The following is an 18,896-nucleotide window of genomic DNA, read 5'->3' on the forward strand; positions in this document are numbered from 1 at the left end:
TTTAGAATATTGGGACCACTCTAAAAAGTTGGTTCCCTCAAGTTTAATAGCAGTTATCATCCCACTAGAAACATCTGAACTTCCCAGGAGCACACTAGAAACCATTTGTACATCCTTAGATGATTCCATATTCTATCAAGACACTTTCTTGCCAACCAAAAAAAGACCCCCAATACTTAACCAAAGCTAAAGACCCAAGAAACTAGGTCACCACACGGTTAAGAGACAAAAGGAGGCCAAAAAACTAGGTTGGTAAAAAAATAGAGGGAGAAGAAAATCTCCCAAAAATTATGCAGGGCTTAGAAAATTATGGGACCACTTCCCGTCATTCCCAAAGTGTAAAATGACCTGAATGGTCAAGGTTTTGTAGCAGAAGAACTCATTAAACATGATGTATAAGGCTCGACATCAGATCTACAATTTCTACGATTTTATCCTTGAAAAAACAACTAAAAATCATAGAAGCTTCGAACATGGACAAGAGTCATACCAAAAATCCTCTAAAACTAGGGTGAATCAAACCATGTAAGATTCATTGACTACCACAAACACCTGTGCGGATGACATCATCCAACGATGGTTTAAGGTCAACAATTCATCTCATAGGAGAGGATCAGTAGGAGAGGTATTCCCAAGTGCCTCTACTTGCTCTGATACGAAGTTGTAAATCTAGGGTTTTAGAAGAAAGAAAAGAAGAAGAGAGATGCGTCGAGAGGTGTATGTTTGTTACTATTCACACCCTCAAAAGTTCTTTATATTTTGAAAAGATAAAAATAACAAGCCCCTACTTGGGTGCCCAAATACAGAGATAATACAAGAGAAGAGAAAAAAAAGTCTAAAACACCCCTATCTAAGCATTCTCAACAAATTTGATTAATAAAATATCATAAATGTGTCTAATTTTTCTACATTTTTGTAACTTTCCATATTTATTTCTATTCTAAAAATTTTATTATCTAACTATGACTTCATGGGTTGACCAATTTGATTTAGATGGTTGAATTGCTTTGTCATCACTTGGATAAAGAATGGTTTTGTTTTTGAGTTCGTTTTAAAATATACTAGTGGGGACTCGTGTGGTGCACGGGATTTGTTAAGCGAAAGCTAAACAATAGAAACACATAAGAGTATACAATTATTTTATATTTTGAACTTTTGAAATAATTAATAATTATTTATATTTTATATACTACTTTTAATAAGTTTTTTACAATACAAAAATAACAACAATTAATTTCAGCTAGGGTTGTTCATCAAATTGATGAAACCAACCAACTCGATCAACTCAACCCAACCAGGTTGAGTTGGCTTTGGTTCAATAATTTCCCAATCAAACAACCTGACCATAGATATATATAAATATTTTATATTTTAAAAATAATTTTTTAATATGGGAAAGTGGGAAAATTCTCATATTTCTTGGTCCAAAATATATTATATCATAAATTTAATTTTTAATTTCAAAATTTTAAGTTTTAAATCTTTTGAATTGACTAACTAAATATAATTTTGAATCATTCTTTCTCGAGTTGTACGAGGGGAAAACCTCCTATACGTTTCTAGGGGGGGCATTGTTCATCTACATCTATCCCAATGAGCCATCTATCGAATTGTTGCAATTGATGTTCGGTTCTAAAGATAAGAGATCTTCAGAAAGTGGGTTTTTATGATCCGATAAAGAATCAAACTTATTTAAATGTTCTAGTTATTCTATATTTCCTTGAAAAAGACACTTAACCTATAGGGACAATTCATGATATTTCAAGAATGGGCTGGTTTTCACAAATGGTCAGACGATTTCAGGTGACCATCTCCCCAACCTTACCAAGTTGATTTGGTTGGCCAAATAGCCTACAATCGAACTGAACCAACTTGTGAACACTCCTAATTTCAGCTAAATTAATAGTCTAAATCTCTAGAAAATTACAATAGTTTAATCTCCAATAATTATTGAAAATTTAAAGCGAAAATGCACAATTATTGAAAATATATTGATAATGAAAATACAATAAATAACTAATAATAAGACAACAAATACAATACTTATAAAAATACAAAAAATAGTAAAATATTATTGATTTTAATCAGTAAATAGTATAATCTCAAATAATATTTTAATTACTAATAAATATTAATTGATAAATTATAACAAAAATACAATAAATAAATTTAAAAAATTCAATAATAGTAGTTTAGTTTCCAATAATTATTGTGAGTTTTATGTTAAATAAAAAACAAAATAAATTTATACATGATTATTAAAAACATATTTATGCTGTTCCAACCAACTGATCAATGGTGATCTTCCAGGGAACCTACTCTGGCTATCAAAGAAGAAATGGTTCAATGTTTTTTACAAGAAATACCAACAAGTTGATGTTTTGGCATCCAAGGCTTTGGAGAAATCTATATAAATGGGAAATTAATAATGGTTGCTTTGATGCTAAAACTTTAAACAAACCCTCCCATGTCCAGATTAGGGAGATGAAAGAATTTTGGACGTCAGACCCTTTAGAAACCCTCACAATTCACTCATTCTGAATCTGATGGGTACACAATTCACTCACTCTTTGGGAGGGACTTTTCATAAGACCAAGTGTTAGACCCCAGTCCCTTTCTGAGATGGCACTTATGATTTGGGCAATAACACTAGAGAATGCCTCACAAAATATAAGATGACTACCTGAGGCATGAATTGTCTGTTTTGTCAAGAAACAACTAGAATGCTGATCATCCCTCACTGCAAGTTTAGCTTACCAGGGGCCCATTTTTATGAAATAATTTGCTTTCCAAGGAGGTTTATGAGCTGGAAAGTAAAAGGATTAGATAAGAGACACAAAACATTATAGAGAACATTCCATATATAGGTAGTTAGGGTGAAAGAAACACCAGAAATTTTAATAGCAAAGCATCTGTTTTGATATTGTGTTTCAAAAACTAAAGCTATGGTTCATTCAAAAGGGAAGTACTCCCAGCTACACATTTTTCTTGACTCATTGAAGGATGAAGGTATCACTTGACATTTATTTTTGGATGATGATGCTGGGTGCTACTGTAGCAATTTGTTGTACTTGTATACTATACAGGCACATAAACCTTTATCATGACTTTAGGTCACTGTTATCAAAGCATCAAAAGTCAACAACTAGTCAATCCATTAGTTAGTTTGAGAGCTATACGAGCTGCATCAGTAACTAATCAATTAATGCCCATGATGTTGTTGCCTAGGATGACTACTCATCAACTGATGGTCAGTTTATCTGTATGGAGATTGGAGAGTTTAGTTCTTTTATTTCAGTTAGTTGGGTTCTAGTGGTCGTTTATACAGTTTGGAAGCTCTGTTGTTCATCTATTTTTATTTTCTTTTTATAATTTTTTTTTATTTACTCAATGATTTACTATAAAGAAAAAGGGATGACTAAGTACCGACTAGGTTGACCAACCACTTGTCTGCTTAGTTCACCACAAAGTTGATTTGATGTTTTTATTTGTTTGTGTTTATCTGTCTTTAAGTTTTACAACAGTATTATAGTGTCTTTATATTATTATGCATACTAATTGCTTTTAGCATATCTGATCACACTTGGTTGAGAACATACAAAACTAGAATAGAAGAGAAATGGTGTAGTAGTTCCTATAAACAAAGGGATAAATCAAATAGTCAAGGTTGCAGACACAGACAAACCCTCTCTTGCATCACTGTTTTGTGGTCAACTAGTCACCACATCACCTAGAGAGGAAGAAATGACTGGTCATCACCTCAACACTGCTTAATACAATTACATTTACCCTCTGAGTCTAAGAAAAGAAGGAAAGAAAGGTCATCTAAGCTTTAAGTTTTGCAAAATTGGCAAGATTAGTCATAAGTGAGATAAATAAAACCCTGTAAACACAATTTGATGATCTATATATTTCAGAGCTACTTTCCACACGCCATTAGAGTAGAAATGGCCATTGGCCATTGTACAGGCAAGAGATGTTTCTAAAAAATGTACTTATGCTGATCATTAATTAAACAAGTCCAAAAATCTTTTGTTGCCTGATTTGGGAAAACAAATAGTGATATTTACCCACCTATAGGCAGTTATTGGTGCATCTGGATTTGCTTCCCTCGGCATTAAATCCATCCCTCGATCTTCATTTATCATTCTTGAAGCCAATTGAATCATTGCAGCTGTTTCAGGAAGAGTTGCTCTATATTCCCGGTCACTGACTGGAGCCTGAACCCATCCTATTTAATATTACTACCCAAGTTGCAAGTTATTAGAGGTATAAGCAATAATAGAGGAAGATACTGGAACAAGCATAGATGGTTATAGGAATAATCTATTTCTCAACTACACAAATTGAAGAAATACTGATATGGTACAAGTACAGTTTATTATAAGTGGACAGAATTTCACATATATACATAACATTTCAAACCCCTGCCCTTTTAAGTGAACAAGGAAAATTATAGTGGACCAAAATTCCACAGAAAAGAAAGCAAGGAGATTTTTCAAGTTTATCATTTTATGTATATTTATTCGAATTTCTGTACCCATTGGGCCTTAGAGCTAACTGTTTTAGGCTTTTATATCAGTAACAGTACAATGAAAACTGTGTTTTCTCAGCAGAAAGTAAGAAAAACAAACAAAAATAATAAACATCAATTATAACAGTAATAATTGGTGAAACAAATTTGATATAAAGAAAGATACATTACATGATTTATAAAAAAAGGTATCGGCAGATACAGTTAAATGTTTGGCAACATAGAAGAAACTTCAGAAAATGAATTACGGTCTCTTCCTGTGTTTATGACCAAGGATCTATATAAAATATAAAGTTCAGTTCTATAAGATTCTTGATTATGAACAGCAGCTATAGCATCACAAGCCATTGCATCAATAACCAGATGCTTTGGAAATACAACAAATCACCTTTTAATTTAATAAACATTTTTTTCCCAGTGAACAATAATAGACTTCAAGCAGTCGGGGTCCTAACCATTTTCTCCCTTCCAATGACAGTTGAAGTTCAGTCAACTTCAATGAATTCACCTAGTACAGTACAGGTTACTCAGGTGTAGGGGCATCTCAAATTACACCAATAAGAGTACTGTGCCTTGTCTTTTTTAATCCTATTGATGATGGATACTCCATTACTAGAGAGAATGGCTTTACAGTTCAGGATTCAGTTTACCACTTTTTTTGGGTTGTGGGGCTATTGTAGTGGTGAAGGAACCCAATTGTTTCCAGATTGGTAGGGAAACCCAAAAATGTTATTAGTTTAGAAAGTTTCAGGAGGTCTGGATATTGCCTCACTCAATTAGGAAATCCAGTTCATAGTGCAGTCTTTTTAAGGAACAGGGAAGGGAATTAAACCAAGAAGAAAAATAGAAGGAAGAAAGAAAAAAGAGAGAAAGCACAAAGATTTAACATGGTTCAGCTTGGTGCTTACATCCATGGGAGAGAGAAAAAAAATCCACTATGAGAAGAATAGATACAAGACTGACTTCTCTATAAATGCACAGCAAAATGTCCTCACTCATTCTCTAACCCTAATCCCACACAAACAATGGCTTAAATAAGCAAAAGACCCAATTATATCAGAATTTCACATCTCTTCCTCCAATAGCATAAAAGTCCCCAAAATTTATCAAAATTACAAATATGCCCCTATAACCTCCAACGCCCTACCTGAAAGAAAGCCCAAATACAACTAAATACAATATATCTCTCTACACTTTCCCTCAAACTCGAGGTAGGGAAACCATCTTGAGTTTGCAAGTAAAGATGTTGAAGCAACCTCCATGAAAATCGATGCACTACTAAAAGTAGAAGCCATGAAACTTGAGATGTTGAAGGTGTCCCTTAGAGACCAAAGTTGGATATTAGAAAACTGAATGAACTCATGTTGAAAAGCCAGAGTAAAGCCAAGTAATGATCCAGTAATCACCAAACTGAAGCTAGCCAACACATATCATGCCAAAAAAATCAAAGTTTGCCATCAAGGCCAATCACAATTACTGAACTAAAGATCCAACCATGTCAAACAACTAGATAATCAAGAAATGCCAGCATAATTACCAAAACAAAGTTGGCTAGTGAAAAGACAATTGTGGTGAACTCCACAAACCAAGGCAAAGAATCAAAGTTGGCCAACAAAAAGCTAACTAGATAAAGAGAATCAAAATTTCGTCACCTAAGGAGATCAAAACTCCAAGGTTTGGGTTGGCCAATCGAAGAGCCAACTAGATAAAGAGAATCAAAATCCCATGTTACCTAAGGAGCCGACTAGATAAAGAGAATCAAAATCCCATGTCACCTAAGGAGATCGAAACTTCAAGGATTTCCTCAACAATAACTCAAATCTCCCATTCCATCTAATGAGATGAAAACTTCAAGGAAGCCAAGCAAAAACAAAGGAATAATCCATCTCTCTCAACAACCAACCTTACTATTCATTACTATAAAAAACTATAACCGGTCGACTATTAATAGTACTAGTTGATTGTTAACAACATTGGTCGATTGTTAATAATACTAGTTGACTGTTAACAATACTAATCGATTGTTAACAATATTAGTGAGCTGTTAACAATACCGGTCGACTGTTAACAATATTGGTCGACTAGAGCTATTCACTGAAGAAGAGAGAAGTGCCGAATATCTGAGGGCCCTAATCCATATAAGGGCTATACAATGGATGAAATCCCTAGAGGTATTCATTGAATATATAGTGGATGACATGCTGAGGAAGTGGGGTGAGATTGCTAGCTGTACCCAGACTAAACAAGGGGTGGACAGGGAGTCAATGTTTTGGGCACAATTGTAATTTAAATCTGTTTTTTTTTTCTTTTTTCTTTTTCTTTTTTCTTTTCTCTCTCTCTTTTTTCATTTCTTGGGGCTCAAGCTGAAGTTGGAAGATAAGAAAGTTTGTCTTCCTCTTTGTAATTCCAATTGTGATAATTAATGAACTGTGTTATTGATAAAAAAAAAATACTGGTTGACTAACAATAAGAGAAAGCCATAGCCTTCCGGTATGATGTGGGAATATCTGTGGCTGACAAAACAACAGAGAAGGAGCTATGGCTTGAAGGAAAACTATAGCGGCCAGGAGGACGAGAAATTCGAGAAGAGCAATGTAAAGGGGGATTAGAGGATGGTTGAGGATCATGGATAGGTGCAGGTGTACTTACAGGATCAAGAGAAGGATGAGAACTCATGGCTAGAGATGATGGATCAGCTTCTAGTGATGAAGGCGGCAGGGCAATAGGAGCTGGAGCAGCTAGCCTCTTTTTGAAATAGACATGGAGCAACTTTGGAATAGAAGGTGAATCCGAAGAACCTATAGAGTCAAAAGAATGCAGTATCAAAATGGAAGCAGCAGGCAAGTTAACAATGTGAGCAAAACAGGACATGCTCTCAAGGAAGATGACATTATGGGATACGCGAACTTGACGAGACTTTGGATCATAGCAAAAGAATCACTTATGATCAGGGATATATCCCACAAAAGCACACATTACTGATTGGGAAGTCTACTTTGTGCGTTCATGTGGAGGAAGATGAACAAAACATACACAGCCAAAGACATGAAGAATAGAAATATTAGGTGAATGGTAAAACAAACTTTGAAAAGGAGAGGTATTATGCAAGATAGATGATGGAAGAATGTTAAGTTACTTTGTTTTGTTATGTCTGTTGTGCTCAGCTACTTTGTTTTGTTATAAAGTGCTAGGACAAGATCTATGGGATTGTATTCCATTGCCTCTCAAGAAAATTTGAAAATCTCCATCAAGGTATTCACCCCCCCCCCCTGAGTCTGAATGGAAAATCCCAATGTTTGCATCAAATTGGTTTTTGATTTTTGCTAGTAAGTATTTAAAGGTAGAAAAAACTTCAGATTTGTTTCTCAAGAAATATATCCATGTAAAGCGAGTACAATCATCAATAAATGTAACAAAATATTTAAATCCCAATCTGGAAAGAACTGGAGACAACTAAACATCACTATGTATTATTTTAGAAGGAATAGAAGCATGCTCAATGACTGCAGGAAAGAGTAAAACATGGCTCTTACTCAAGCAACAAGAAATGCAAGCCTTATCAACATTACTAAAAGAAGTATCTTTAGAAGATAAATAACCAATAAGAAACTAGGACTCAAGTTTATTTGCATAGGGGTGCCCAAGATGCCTATGCTACAAGTGCCATACATTATTTCTGCAAATAACCTCAGTACTAGGAGTGCTAGTAAGTAAACAGGATGTGGATGAATGCCCCGGTGTCTGGTCCTGTATCAAACAACCATCATGGGAAAAGGAAACAATGTTACCATCCTCAACTAGCTAACCGACTGAGATCAAATTAGTTGTAAGTTTAGGAGCAAAAAAAATTTTAGGTAGATGAAAACAAGAATTGACAGTTGTAGTTAAGGACAAATCATTACAACCAACAATATCCAATTTATCTCCATTAGCAGTAATAATTTATTCAAGGATTTGGGTTTAACGAACTGACTAGTGTGAGCCCCTGTCATATGGTTAGAGGCCCCGGAATCAATGATCCATAAGTGACTAGGAGAGGAACAATAATAGGATGACTTATCCGAAAGACCAATGGCTGAAAATGCAGAGGAAATAGCTGAGGATACTCGATGCCACATTTTTTCTTCTGTAAGGGTCCCAAAGTTTTCATCCATTCCAGCTGAAGCTGTACTCCCTGTGTTTGCACATTTAGTGGTTGCCTGGAAAGCCTTGTGTTGATTCTTCTTAGAGCTTGAACCATTCCCCTTTGCTGGTTTGGTAGGACATTCAGGAATAATATGCCCATGCTATTTGCAGTAGGTGCAGAAATTTTTCTTCTGACAGTGTGAGACAACATGTTCGTATTCCTTGCATTCATAGCATTGTACACGGGACAAGCCCTTCTTGGGCTTGGATTTGTTCATCAGAAAGGCTGTCTCTATTCCTGAATCAGACTTCGACCTCAAGGTCGATTGAGTAATGAGTCTAGTTTCCTCCTTGAGAAGCTCCCCCAAAACTGTGTCAAGTGTGGGAGGAGTGCCCCACTGAGAATGTTGGACCTTACAATTTCATATTCAGGTCTCAGATGGCATCAGAAAATGCATGATTTTCCTCCTATCAAAGTGTTCTTTTAGATTTTTGATGCAACAAGCAGAGGTGCTTTCACCCATGTGAACTAATTCATACTCCGTCCACAAGTTCACGAAACCAGCATAGTACTTCTGTATTTTCTTCTCACCCTGACTATTGGTGCACCTTTTCCATATAGGTGAACATCTCACTAGCAGTTCAATAACTTCTCATTGGAATAGCAATCTCAGTTTCAACAGATCCATGAAGCCAAGACACTACTTTGGCATTATCGATCTTCCACTGTTTCAGCCCCTTGGAATCAAACTCATCTGGTTGTTTTGTGGAACCATCCACAAATCCCCATAATCCATTTCCTTCAAAATAGAACTGGAAATGGAATTTCCAGAAGGCATAGTTTGTTCCATTGAACTTTACTGATAGAATATCTCTTTTCTCCATGGTCATTTCAGCAAAGTAAGCAAAGAAAAACTGAGAATAGAGCAGCCGAAAGTTCAAGAAAGTCCAAAACTCGATGGAATAAGTGTGGCCAACCACATGCCATAGAGAGGAATCAAAATCCAATAAAGAAACCAGTCACACAGAGTTTTCAAACTGATAACAGTCCAAAAAAGGTAAGTTGTCTGGACTGTCAAACAAGAAGAAGGGCAGAACTCTCTTCAAAAGGAATCCAAACCAGAAATAAATTATATATCTATATAGATCTGACTTGAGCAACTTCAGATGTGAAGTTTCACAGTGTTTGGAGTAGCCGATTGAGAGAAAATGAAGAAACCCTATTACTGATGGCGATCTTCCAGAGAAATAGTAGCAGAGATGTGAAGATCAGTACAACATATGAGATCCAAAACTGAAGAAGATGGGTCGATCTCACAGATCTATAGATTTCAATCAAGGACAGATCGAAAAACCTGCTCTGATACCATGCCAACTTGGATCAAATCAGAGAAGAAAGAGTTGAGAATGAAAAGGGTGTGTTCTGTCTTGAACCACATGCCCAGAAATATTTAACTTATATATGAAAGAATACAATGTTATGGAAAGGACAGTTATGTCCTTGTCTTACAAGAAATAATAAAACAAAAGATAGTGTACACAAGTTACAACATAAAAGGGTAGTCCCAAGGGCCAAAAAAGGAAAGAGGATGTAAGAGACATAAATCAGTCTCTACACATCTAAGATGATAGTGGGCCAAAAATATCCCAATTCTTCCAAGTGTCCTACCATTTCAGGGACATTCTGATGTACATCGCACTCTTCTGCATGTATTTCGCAAAGAGCTTGTTGGACTTCATTTCTAGAAAGGCACTTAAATAGAATTCTATTTATGGATTTTCTATATAAAGTGCCATTTATATATCTATAATGTTCAGCTTGGCGTAGTACATTAGTACTCCTAAGATTTATCGAGATGAGCCTATATTGTAGATAATTGATTATGGGCATTCTCCAATTTGAGGTTTCTTCTTCGGACTGAATTGTGACAAAGTTCACAAGCTCAGTTTCCCAAACTCTTTCGTTTATGGGGGGAAGAACATGTCTCTCACCGACTGTAATCTGAAGTTGTCTTTGTTCAGGTAAACTAAGAGACACGACCAACTTAGCTAAGGCATCAGCCTTGTCATTTCCTGACCTTGGAATGTGACTCACTTGTATGCTGCTGAATTGAGATATCAGCTTTCTAGCTCTGTTAAAGTAAGGGATTAAACTTAAATTTTTAACCCCATACAATTCATTTAACTGGTTAACCACCAATTGAGAATCTCCAAAGACTTGTAAATATTTAATATTCATCTCTTGAGCCATTTCTAAAACGATAATGACTGCTTCATACTTGGCTGTATTGTTTGAACATAATGATGTGAAGAAGAAAGAATATGAAATTGATTCTCCTATGGGAGTGATGAACACAACCCCTGCTCTTGTGCCTTGTTTTGAAGAAGATTCATCAAAATAGAGTTGCCATGGTCTTTTAATTTCTATGTATAAGACCCTTTCGTCTGGGAGGTCTTCTGAAAGCTCAGTGTTGTCCGGCATAGGATGAGCTGCTAAGAAGTCAGCTAAAACTTGTCCTTTTATTGCTTTTAAAGGAACATATTTTATCTCAAACTCAGATAAAATAAGTGATCATTTTGCCAGTCTACCCGTTAGAACTGGCCGAGAGAGCAAATACTTGAGGGGACACACTTTAGAAATTAAGTTAACTGGATGTGCAAGCAAATAATGTTGTAACTTTGAACAACAAATACTAAAGCTAAGCACATCTTTTCAATTGAAGAATAATTGTGTTCAGCCCCAACTAAGGTTCTACTCAGATAATAAAGGGCCCCTAGAGAATTTGGTGAAGCTAAAATATATAATATTAATGGCTTTCTTTTTATTGGTGTGGTAAGCACTAGCAGGTTTAACTAATATTTTTTTATGCTTTGAAAAGAATTTTGACATGCTTCATCCCATATAAAAGGTGCATCCTTCCTCATCAACTTAGAGAAAGGTTTTCATCTACTAGACAGGTTGGACATGAATCTCCTTATATAAGCAAGTCTCCCTTGTAAGCTGCTCAATTCTCGCAAATTTCGGAGGGGGGGGGGAGGCATTTCTAATATTGCTTTAGGGTCAATTTCAACCCCTCAATGTTGGACAATAAATCCAAGGAATTTCCCTGAAGTTACCCCAAATGCACATTTTAAGGGGTTCATTTTACGTTGGTGTTCTCAAAGTCCATCGAAAATCCTTTTGACTGTCATGGCTCGTTGGTATGTAGCTCTAGTACTTTTCTAGCCAAAGGGCATAGCTGTATAGAAAATATCCCTTTTGGAGTTCGAAAAGCAGTTAGCTCTTCATCTTCTGGAGCCATCTTAATTTGGTTATAACCTGAAAAGTCGTCCATGAAGGACAATGCTTCAAATTCTGTAGTAGCATCCACTAGCAATTTTGTAATAGGTAGTGGAAATTCATCTTTTGGACATGCATCATTAAGATCCCTAAATCTATACAGATGCAGACTTGTCCATTTTCTTTTTAACAGGAACAATATTAGCAAGCCATGTAGGATATTTAACTTCCCTGATAAAACCGACACTTATCAATTTATCAACCTCTATTCAATTTGTACAGTGAGCTCTGGTCTGAAGTGACGTTGAGCTTGTTTTATAGGTCGTCTATCCTTAGAAATAGCTAATCTATGTGCAACTATTTTAGGATCTAATCCTGACATGTCTTTATAACCCCAAGCAAAAACATCTTTGTATTCTTTAAGTAAGGATTCATACATTATTAGCTCTTCCCTAGTAAGTAGAGCATTGACAAAGATGGGCTTGGGGTCTTCAACACTTTTGAGGTTGATTTCTTGAAGGTTATCTACTGTTGCTTGACCTCCATCTTCAAGCATTAACGGTGCAGGTTGAGCCTCTTTAACTTCTATTTATTCATCTTCATGCAGAAGATTAATTGATTGAGGGATATCCTCTTGAGGCATTACCTGTTGCAAATTATTACAATTAAGGTTTGTACCTTGAAGTGCCATTGAAGTATTAGAATCTTGAATAGGGTTCATACCTTGACCCTCCAGATGTTAGGAGTCATGCTCTTAGGTGGAGATGTAATTGACCTCTATTTTGAATTCTCCACCATCTTCTAACTTTTTAATGATAATGTTGGGTTGCTCTTTCTTTTCCACAACCTTGTTGACCTTTTGGTTTGGAATTACAAGTCTCTTGAAAATAGAGACTCGTTTCTTTTCATTCTTCTATATATTCTTCAAACCTCTAAGTCGTTTGAACACAGAGACTTGTGGCTTTATCTCCTCTTAGCTGAAAATAGCCTTTTCGCGTTCTGTAAACATAGGGATTGCTGAGGTCGATGCTGCATCACTACATGTAGGATTATTGTAGTGACTCAATGGCTTGAACTTTTGGAGAACTAACCTTTTATTCTTTCTTCCATTTTTTGGGAGGGAAGTTGACACAATAAATTGAGTATATGGAATGGATTGATCAATCTTCCTAAGTGGACAAGTGTAACTTGTCATCAATGTCGCCATTGTAATCTCTTGCAATGATGTAAGAGCCTTTTGCCCTAATTTCCTTTGGCTTTTTGGAATGTACCTAAAGGTAGCTTTAGGTTTTGAATCAACTTGAGGTTTTTGCTTCCCTTTGACTTCCTTCTGCAATGATACAACAATCTTGGTTTTTGAAGTTGATGGTTCTTTGCATTCTTGAAGTCAGCATTCTCTTTAACTTCTTCCTTTGAAGAAGGGAAAGAACAAAAATTAACAGATTTATAAAATTTAGCATCCGCATAACGTACTTCTTCTCCTTGAAATGGATCAGTATCAGCAACCACCTTTTTTACCTCTCCATCTTTACTAAACTTAAAGCATTGATTAAGTCTTGATGGGACAACTACATATTGGTGTAACCATGGATGTCCTAAAAGGACATTATACGAAGTATCTGCATCAATAACATGAAACAAAGCATTGGAATATAGCTCCCTAATTTCAATCTTCAGAGCAATGGTACCCATTGCTTTCTGCCCCTCTTGATTAAACCCTTGAATGGTCAAACATGAGGAGGATAATTGGCGAGGTGTCATACCTATAACCAATAAAGTTTTCAAGGGTAGAAGGTTAACAGCAGATCCACAATCTAGGAGAACTCTATTGATGGGAGTATCACCTATTACTCCTGATACATACAAAGGGCGGTTGTGATATTTCGTCCCAAGCTATAAGTCTTCATCATCAAAAGGTATGCATGCCATACATGAACTCCTTTTTCTTCTTATGGCATGACCTCTCCTTTGCCTACGGGCTTTTTTCCATCCTTTTTTGTTTCTGAAGGAGGATTGGGCTTGCATGCCACAGTCTTTTGCCTGGCAAATTGTCTTTCCACATTGCTGGCTTTAAAAACCAATGCATCAAATGATTGAGGTTCTACTGTGCTTACAAAGGTAGCATTCTCTGGCAAGAGATTGTTAGCGCACATTTGTACTGTTGAAGTTTCCTTTAACTGTTCAACACACCGAAGATTCATATTTCTCCATCGTGTAATGAATTCATTTACATTTTTATTTGGCCTTTGTTTCGTTTCAGCCAAGTTTGTAATTGATAATTTCCTCTTAGAGCTCACAAACTGTGCTAAGAAAGCACGTTGATAATTTCCCATGTGATGATTGATCCTGGTGCTAATTGTGTGTACTAGGTAAAAGCTGTTCCTTTTAAAGAGGAAATTGTTGATTCAAACATTGTTGATTCACCACATGCAGAATAGAAATGGGCAAAATGTTCATGAGGAGACCCATTTATTCCATCAAATTTCTCAAAGTTGGGCTTTTGATATCCTGAAGGAAATGGGAGTGTATCATAATGGGCAGGATATGGTTTCCTGTAACCAAGGACAGGTGGTGTGAGAGATGCTTGGAATTCCTTTATTCCCTCTACAATAAGTGTCTTTAGATTTATTTGAGCAGGAGCAGAAGTTGACGCTTGTTGAGACGACTCTCTAGCAAATGTGCTTGCTTAAGCCGCCAACTGAGCAGCCAAAGATGTAATTTCTGCATCCTTTTCTGCATCTTTCATTGAATCTCTTGAATTTGCTCTTCTAAACTTGAAGTACCAGTCATCATGACTGTCACAGGAGATGGCTCTTGGTCTTCTCTTAAGGACATAGCAATTCCTTGCAATTGTTAAGTAATTTTATCCACAGATTCATCTTCTTGAATTGAAGATTTATGATCTTCTTGGATTAGTTTAACTTTGGAAGTGGCAGACTCAACGGTCAAACTTGAACTTGACATGTCTTCAGAACTTTGCAAAAATCGAGCTCTTGGTCTAGTGATAGGGCCTTTATAAGGCTTAAGTTCTTCATTGGGCATAGTATATGCCCCTAGTGCAAAGTAAAAATTTGCCTGTTCAGCAAACATGTATCCAGAAATAAAAGCCCATTTTCTAGCTTCCATTTCTAATTTGCTTTCTTTGATCTTTCTGCAGCAAAATCAGCAAGGGAAATGAGAGTGCTACTTTGTAGCTTTTTAGCCTTTGGAGGCCTCTTGGATCTAGGCTTATGAACAGGAATTGAAGACTGTTTTAAAGATCCTTCAATTCTAGTTGAAGGCTTTTGATTACAAATAATTTTCTTTCCACAAGATGAAGAACTTTTTCCACTTGAATTTCCGAGTTTAATTACTTGGGGCTTCACTTTTGTAGATGAAGGAACATTTATTGCCTTTTCTCCTATAGCCTCATTGAAAGTTTGAAGAGTAGATTTTTCTTCAGAAATAGTCACCATCATGACTGATGTTGTAGGAGGAATCAAAAGATTCACTGGAATGGTTCCTACCATGATTTGGGTAGGGTAAATAATCTTAGCCCTTGCTTTAGCCATTGATTTTGTGATATTCAAGATTGACGAAGCAATCTTTTTGGAGGAATTTGCCTTGGGTGGCTTGAAACCTGCCTTCCGGGCAGAGTTGAACATGGCTTGAACATGTAAACTTTTCATCACAGGAGAGGGTCTTAGTGACCTTCCTTTTTTTCTTTTTCTTGATCTTTTTCTCCACCTAAGTAACAGAAGACATAGTAGCAACAGCAAGAGGATTCACGGCCACAGTAAATGTTGCCTTGTAGGAAGTTTGTGGTAGTAGACAACCACTTTAGGTGCCATGTCTGAGATATTTCATCCTATAAGTAGATAATATTAATATAAGATTTACACATCCTTTTTTTTTCCTTTTGTTCTATACTCTAAGTCAGAGATGAAAAGGAAAATGGGGTCCCACTAGGCATGCCAAAATTATGTTGGTGCAAAAATTTTAATAAATTCTCGTGCAACATAATTCACTCAATCAAGTGCTTGCCGAGTAGGAGGGGTATCAAGGCTAGAGAAGTATGGCACCAATTCAAAAAATGTAACATCAGGACAAAGGGTTTTTGAGTAATAGGATTGTAGCATTTATACCCTTTCTGGGTCCTAGAGTAGCCAAGGAAGATACATTTAATGGAGCGAGCGTCCAACTTGTCTAGACCAGGACCAAGATTCTGAACAAAGCACACATACCCGAAGATCCTAGGAGTCAGGTAGATGTTGGTTCTTCCTCTCAACTACCCCATTTAGTTGAGGGGTGTGGGCACAAGATGTCTGATGAATAATACCATGTTGTTCCAAGTATTGCTGAAATGAAGAAAGAAAATACTCTCTACCATTGTCGAAACGAAGAATTTTAAGTGAAACACCAAATTATGTATGCACTTCAGCATGAAACTTTTGGAAAATGGAAAATAATTCACTTCTTTCTTTCATTAAATAAATCCATGTCATTCTTGAACAGTCATCAACAAAGATAACAAAATATGTATAACCCATTATAAGACCCAACTTTGATTGGATGGCCGAGTCTACAATGCCATTGAAGAGGAGTCAAAGAGGTTTGAAGTGCAACTGTAGGACCACCTCCGTCAAGGTAATACAATCCGCTAGCTTCATGACCTCCACTAATCTTCTTCTCCGTCGTTAGATCCTGAAAAACACAAGAGGAAGGGGCAAAATGTGATAGAACAATTGAGGGATTTGGTTAGTTTACTAACAAACATAAGATTAAAAGGAAACTTGGGAACATATAAAGCAGAAGACAAAGAAAGAGATGTTGTGTTAACATTACCAACACTGTAAATGGGGAAGTACATCCATTAGCAAGGGTAACATTATTTGATGTGGAGGTTGGAGAAATGGAGGAAAACACACCTGGAGTCTCGGTCACGTGATTAGAGGCTCCAGAGTCAATTATCCAAAGTGAAGGTTTGAATGCTAGGCAAGCTATACCTAAATGAGCAAGGGTGGCAGTATTCTGATGTAAAGTGGCTTGAAGGAATTTCTCATACTCATCACCTCCTTCCCAGAAGTAGTTGTGACTATAGAAGATGTTCGATCAACGGGTTGAGTATCACTAACTTCACCACCACCAATAGTTGCATGATTAGCCCATGTGGGTGGTGGGCCATGTAAATCATAACAGAAGTTAACTGCGTGTCCTTATCTCCTACAATGTATGCATTTCCTAGTAGTGCTCCTCCTTCCTTTGCCATGGACTTCCCCTGAATCATGACCTCCACTGCTACAACCACCCATAGGGTTACCATGACCTCCCTTAACTATACGACCACCTCCTCTGTGACCATAAGAACCACCTTGAGTGCCGACAATTGTTGATTTGTCGGAAGGTATGTTACTCACTGTGGGGCTAAGAGATATCCTACGGAGATGGGCAAACACTTCTTTTAGAGTAGGGAGAGCAGACCCTCCCAATATCTATGCTCTAACAAGTTCATACTCTGCTTTCAACCCCATCAAGAATCGTGTAACATCTATTTGTTCCCTTTGTTGCTGCTGAATTTTGACATCTAGAGTTAAGGGATGATAGACATTAAGTTCATTCCGTAGATTTTTCATACTGGCATAATATTCTTCAAGAGTCTGATTTCCTTGCTACAAACTAAAGTATTCCTGATAAAGCTAATAAACCCTTGTAGTGTTGTCGTGTCCAGAATAGAGTTTCTTGGCATGTTCCCATATATCCTTTGTTGTATCTAAAATCATAAAGTTAACACTGATTTTAGGCTCCATACTGTTCCAAAACCACGTCATGATTTGAGCATTCTCTTGCTCCCAATCTTTAAAACCCAGGGATTCAACACTAGGTTTCTCCTCCCGTACATGTTTCACTTTCTTCTTAGCCTTTAGAAACACTTCCACTAACATAGCCCACGGAACATAGCTTTCACCATTGAGTTTGATGGATGTCATCTGCACACTTAAAAAATTACAGGAGATCATCACACTCAATTTCTGGTCACCACTTGCATCACCCATCAATGCCATTTCAATATACGAAGCTGGTTCTGCCCATCACAAAAAAAAAAAAGGAAAAAAAAAAGAATTCAGTTCCAAACGTAGCAACTACTATTGTCCAACTACCACACCAACACACTTATAATTACCACGAACTTGCCCTAGCATACATTTGTTCACTTTGAACACTACTGTAATGCGAACAGACAGTTTTATAACCATAGAAAATCCCTCTTGAAACTGCTCATTAGAGGGTTCAGACCACCACGGCTGTCATGCATGGTGACAATAGTCCACAAAAAAAAATTGTTTTTCTTTTTTTTTTCTGTTCACTCAAACTGTTGCCGTAGATATCTACATTTGTTCACTTTGACTTCTGTTCACCAGAAGTCAAGCCACCGAAACCCTAAGGGTTGCCGTAGATATCTACATTTTGTCGCAGTCTTCTACTCTAGATTGCTCACAACAAAAAAAAAAAAAGAAAAAAAGAGAAGAGGGAGGGAAAAGAGTTGACGATAGAAGGCTGTAGTCGTCCTTTATCAGTGGCACTCTGATACCATGTGGAAGTTATTCAGTTGAACTGAGAGCAAAGAAAGAAAATAGAGAAGAAGGGAGAGAAGAAGAGAGAAGTGTCGAACTGAGAAGACCAAGAGTCTAACCCAGTCGACCATCTATTTAAATTTAACAAAACAATATACAAAGAAATGCTCCTGCATATGTATGAGACATATAACTAACACATTACTTAGATGGAAAAGACTAAAATATCCCTCTTTAGTTGACTTTAACAAAACCTTTTGAGCTTAATCACTTCCTGGGTGTCATTACCAATAACCACAATGTAATCAACATAAACAATTAGAAAAGTCACCCAAGAAACAAGGGCAGCTCTGAATCTCTCAACCCAAGCTCTAAGAGATTGTTTAAGACCATTGTTGGAATAATG

The 18,896-nt window shown here is 36.6% G+C and overlaps 1 protein-coding gene across 10 annotated transcripts in view; it reads right to left on the bottom strand.

Annotated features, from left to right (window-relative positions):
* Positions 1-18,896, bottom strand: part of LOC148879364 (fusarinine C esterase sidJ-like) — a 96,670-nt gene that overhangs the window by 6,243 nt on the left and 71,531 nt on the right. For 5 of the 10 annotated variants that reach the window (XM_088960888.1, XM_088960889.1, XM_088960882.1 and 2 more), the window contains exons 6-8: positions 16,482-16,622; positions 8,204-8,281; positions 4,075-4,220 (exon numbers count right to left, since the gene is read on the bottom strand). In XM_088960888.1, coding sequence (XP_088817014.1) covers positions 4,075-4,220; positions 8,204-8,281; positions 16,482-16,622 — 365 coding nt within the window. The remainder of the gene's footprint in view (positions 1-4,074; positions 4,221-8,203; positions 8,282-16,481; positions 16,623-18,896) is intronic. The other 5 variants (XM_088960883.1, XM_088960886.1, XM_088960887.1 and 2 more) reach the window with 3 other exon arrangements.

This window comes from Nelumbo lutea, chromosome 1, assembly GCF_056320005.1.
Source record: "Nelumbo lutea isolate HS-2025 chromosome 1, American lotus-T2T, whole genome shotgun sequence".
In the NCBI taxonomy this organism is placed as follows: domain Eukaryota; kingdom Viridiplantae; phylum Streptophyta; class Magnoliopsida; order Proteales; family Nelumbonaceae; genus Nelumbo; species Nelumbo lutea.